The following is a 5,000-nucleotide window of genomic DNA, read 5'->3' on the forward strand; positions in this document are numbered from 1 at the left end:
TATTCTAACACATACACACAATAGTTTTACAATAAATTTAATATTTCCTTTTGCAAAATACCATAAATATCAATGTTAACCATAAATATAGACATTTTTATACAACTGTGCACAATCTTCTTCAATTTATGTAAAAAGGACTTTTCATGAAAATAAAACAAAAATAGAACAATGGATCCGGACACATTTCGGTAGTGAGAATTCACTGTGATTTTTTTGTTAAAATGCTATGAAATTGTGTTAAAATGCTAATAAAAAACATCTGTCCCTATAGTGTTCTTTAATGTCTTTGTAGAAAATCTCATAGTTACTATTAATAAAATATTGTTTTTGGAAAATAGGACCCGGACATGTTTACTACAGCTTCATGAGAATCTCCCAGCAGTGGCACAAAGGCACTCAAATGATGTGATGTCCCCGAATGATAAGTGTTTGCACTGAAATATTGCTTTAAATATTTATACCTCCCTCTTTTTCATTAGTTTTTGTATACATACATTAGTTCTATTATACAAATAGGCTATTACAATTAGCTTCAGGAGACGACTTTGCGGATGACCACCTGAATTCTTGCCAAACAGCCCCTTCTGTTGGATGTTGACAGAATTGCATCAGACGGTCCAGTCACGGTTTTATAATGTTCAGGTCAATCCGACCGCTCAGCCAACCACAGCGATCTTTACTCGGCAACCCAACCAATAGAAAGCAAGCGTCTTTAGTATGCACTCTGTGTCCTTGTAATAACTGGTCGCTCCGTTTGAGGCACCAGATCGCTACATCATCTGCACACCAGGAACACGCAGTATGTTGGCTGCAGAGGTGGTCATAGATGTTTGGTTGATTAGTGAATACCCGCAGATGGAGCGTATCCGCGATTACAGCACGCTGCCCCGACTGACAGTAAACGGCATGAGCGACAGGAGTAGTTTACAATGAGTGCCTAAATGAGTTTGCTATAGACGCCGTTTATGGTGTAGTACTTTAATGACCATTACATGACCTTCGCTACGGTTACGCGGTTCATTCAAAGAATCGGTCGCCGCACTCATAACTGTTAATATGTTACGGCGAGCCACAACAATTTACAGGAGACTCAGGACTCTCAGGTTAGTGAACAACAGTCCCGTTTTAAAACATAAAGCTTCAGGTTACTTCATCCGCCGCTGCTCCAGCACATCTGTCATATAATTATTTCTTTTTACCGTCTGCCGTAATCGACCACGACCTACGGACTTGGACTTTGGTGGCTTGAGTCTTTTTCTCTGTCATGTCATGTGTTGTTGCTTTGATGTTAGTTGATTGTGTGTGAACCAATTTTAAACAGTCTATGGTGAAAACGGGCCTAAAGGTGCACGCGTCATCTGACGCAATTGCTGGAAAGCGGATGAGGTGATGTTGGACAACTAATCTTTCCCTCGTGTTTGTGTTTGTTTGTGTGTGTGTGTGTGTGTGTGTGTGTGTGTGTGTGTGTGTGCGTGTGTGTGCGTGTGCAGTGTCCTGGGTCGCTGTCCCAGGCGCCATCAGAGCATCTCCGCTCCTGAGAGAGCGCTTCAGTATGCGGTGGGCCAGAGGATCCACGGCTTCACCATCACTGAGGTAACAAACTCACACACACACTCACACTCGCTCTCCTTCTTGCACACACACATACACACACACACACATTCTCTCTCTCTCTCACACACACACACACACAAACACACACACTCTGTCTCACACACACACACACTCACACATACTCTCTCTCTCTCTCCCCCTCTGTCCCCCACACACACACACACACACACACATACATACATACATACACACCCTTGCCTGCATGATCTGACCCATCAGTGCCGCCACTGTCTCCTATCACCCAAACTCCTGATTTACCCGCGGCATTCTGTCTACCTGTGTGTGTGTGTGTGTGTGCGCTCAGGTGACTGCCGTTCCAGATCTGTTCCTAACTGCAGTGAAACTCACCCATGATTCCACTGGAGCCCAGTATCTTCATGCGGCCCGCGACGACAAGAACAACCTCTTCAGGGTGTGTGTGTGTGTGTGTGTTTTTCATTACATGGATCGGACAACAGTTGTCCTATTTCTGATGGACCGGTGGCAGGGACGTTGGTAGTATTATGGGATATCTCAGGGGATCGGGGGAACATGTAGAAACTCTGGCTGTTAAATAAACCATTTTAACCCAGTTTGGGAGGGACAGAAGTACTATAGACAGAGCAAGCAGGACCCGTCTTCTGTCTGACTGAGGTGATGTGAACATTGACTTCCTGCATAAGGTCATCACTTCACTGCTTGACACTACCCTGCACTGCCCTGAGTCATATTTCATTGTTAACAATGGAGATGTTAGAAAAGCTAAAAAAGCTTTTAGTTAATGGAGATGCCGATCACCTCCCTAATTCATTCATTAGTTAACAGAGATGCAGATCAACTCCCTAATTCATTAGTTAACTGAGATGCAAATCAACTCCCTAATTCATTAGTTAATGGAGATGCAGATCAACTCCCTAATTCATTAGTTAATGGAGATGCAGATCAACTCCCTAATTCATTAGTTAATGGAGATGCAGATCAACTCCCTAATTCATTAGTTAATGGAGATGCAGATCAACTCCCTAATTCATTCATTAGTTAATGGAGATGCAAATCAACTCCCTAATTCATTAGTTAACAGAGATGCAGATCAACTCCCTAATTCATTAGTTAATGGAGATGCAGATCAACTCCCTAATTCATTAGTTAATGGAGATGCAGATCAACTCCCTAATTCATTAGTTAATGGAGATGCAAATCAACTCCCTAATTCATTAGTTAATGGAGATGCAGATCAACTCCCTAATTCATTCATTAGTTAATGGAGATGCAGATCAACTCCCTAATTCATTAGTTAATGGAGATGCAGATCAACTCCCTAATTCATTCATTTGCGCAACACTCCACATGGTGCGTTAACTCCAGCAAGACGAGTGAAATGAAAGTTTTTTAAAGCTGTCATTTGCTACGATATTTACCTGTGTGTGTGTGCGCGCGTCTGTGTGTGTGTGTGTGTGTGTGTTTAGTGTCCAGTTCCGGACGACGCCCTATGGACAGCACGGGGGTTCCGCACATTCTGGAGCACACGGTTCTCTGCGGCTCAGAGCGGTTCCCCTGTCGAGATCCGTTCTTCAAGATGCTCAACAGATCACTCTCCACATTCATGAACGCCTTTACAGGTGTGTGTGTGTGTGTGTGTCTGTGTGTGCCTGTGTGTCTGTGTGTGTCTGTGTGTGTCTGTGTGTGCACGTGTTAGAGGGAGAGAGAGACAGAGTGTGTGTGTGTGTGTGTGTGTGTGTGTGTGTGTGTGTGACTCAAGAAGATGAAGATGTGTGTGTGCTCCAACAATCCCCATGATTCCAGTGTTTCCCCTAGAAATTTTTCCAGCAGCGGTGCTGTTGATCGTAAGAAGCCCCCCCCCCAAAAAAAAAAGAAAAAATTACTCCTTAAATGGTGACTTCTGGTGGATTTTGTGAAATAAATGGACAGATTGAGTTACAAACTAGATGTACCGCAGAGCGGTACAGAATATGACTGCCGCCCAGTCCTACTTTGTACCTACTTTGTGTGTTTATAATTGAGTGTGTGCAGAGTGTGTGGTTGTTTTTGTGTATATGTGTTGTGTGTGTTTTTTGTGTGTGTGTGTATGGGTGCATGTATTGTGTTTGTGTGTGTGCGTGTTTGTGCATGTCGTGTGTGTGCATGTATGTGTGTGTGTATGTGTAGTGTGTGTGTGTGTGTGTGTGTGTGTGTTTACGTGTCTTTGTGTGTGTGTGTGTGTTTTTATGTGTGTGTGTCTTTATGTATGTGTACATAAATAAAGCAAATCAGGGAACCACCTACTCTTGGCGATAAGTGGCATGGGATCTTTAACAACCATGGTGAGTCAGGACCTCAATTTAACATTCATGCAAAGGAAAACATCTGCAGTACAGTGTCCCTGTCACTGCAATAAGACATTGGGATTGATATTTGTTTGGTGGCTTTTGGCCACAGGGAAGAGTGCTTATCTACTGGCCAGCCACCAACACCACTTCCAGCAGGAACCTACTCTTCCAAGGAGGTTTCTTATCCAAGTACAAACCAAAACATGATTAGTTCATAGATTTCACATGTAAAATACATTTTATACAACCGCACCCCCATCTTGCCTATTCATAATTCTGAGAAATTCTTGAATTGTGTGCATGTGTGTACATGTACATGTTTGTGTGTGTGTGTGTGTGTGTGTGTGTGTGTGTGTGTGTGTGCGTGCATGTGCTTGTGGGTGTGCCTGTGTGTGTGCATGTGCATGCATGCATACATATGTCTACTGTGTGTGTATGTGTCATACGTATGATTACTGTGAATGTATGTGTGTGTGTGAATATCTGTTTATGCACATACTGTATGTACATATGGAATGGGTTAACATGACCCCTGGAGGCAAACATACACAAAAAATTGGTCATCCTAGGCTCTATGGTTCTCAAGATATTCACAGAAAACTCTGTTGGTGTACGGACGGTTATTCATTTCACCTTTTTCATTTACATCATTAGTATTAGCCACTGTACAACTATGCAGTGAACTAAACTATTACTATTTAGAATATACAGTGCTGTGCAAAAGTTAAGACATTTATTTATATAACAACATTTATTTATTTACGATACATGATACATAAAAAAAAAAAAAAAAAATTGTTTAATTAAGGCATTAAAGGAGAATTCCGGTGTGAGATTGACCTAAAGTGTATTGAAACATGATACCGAGTGTGAGCGTATGTCTCATAGCCCATCTCGGCTTGTCCCCTGCACTCCAAAATCTGGCTAGTTAGCCGATGCCACCAACAGCTTTTTTTCAATGGTGGTGCTTCTGTATCGGGCTAGCCATGCAAATAAATCACTGTTTTACACCATTTACGGGGCTCAATGTATCTCCACACTTCATTGGTAGACTTCGAGGGCCCTGACATTTAAAAC

At 42.4% G+C, this 5,000-nt stretch overlaps 2 protein-coding genes across 2 annotated transcripts in view; both read left to right on the top strand.

Moving 5' to 3' along the window:
• Nucleotides 1-789: 789 nt before the first annotated feature.
• On the top strand, nucleotides 790-2,973 carry LOC125284315 (presequence protease, mitochondrial-like). Its single transcript, XM_048228223.1, has 4 exons — nucleotides 790-1,106; nucleotides 1,494-1,596; nucleotides 1,922-2,029; nucleotides 2,962-2,973. Exons 1-4 carry the CDS (start codon nucleotides 1,060-1,062, stop codon nucleotides 2,971-2,973), a joined length of 270 nt encoding a protein of 89 aa, XP_048084180.1. The 5' UTR covers nucleotides 790-1,059.
• A 96-nt stretch (nucleotides 2,974-3,069) lies between these two features.
• LOC125284316 (presequence protease, mitochondrial-like) overlaps nucleotides 3,070-5,000 on the top strand; it is a 27,033-nt gene continuing 25,102 nt past the window's right edge. Inside the window, 1 exon segment of the mRNA XM_048228224.1 lies at nucleotides 3,070-3,215. Within this exon segment, the coding sequence (XP_048084181.1) occupies nucleotides 3,086-3,215 (130 nt within the window). The 5' untranslated portion in view covers nucleotides 3,070-3,085.

Source organism: Alosa alosa, chromosome 19 (genome assembly GCF_017589495.1).
Source record: "Alosa alosa isolate M-15738 ecotype Scorff River chromosome 19, AALO_Geno_1.1, whole genome shotgun sequence".
NCBI classification, from domain to species: Eukaryota; Metazoa; Chordata; class Actinopteri; order Clupeiformes; family Clupeidae; genus Alosa; species Alosa alosa.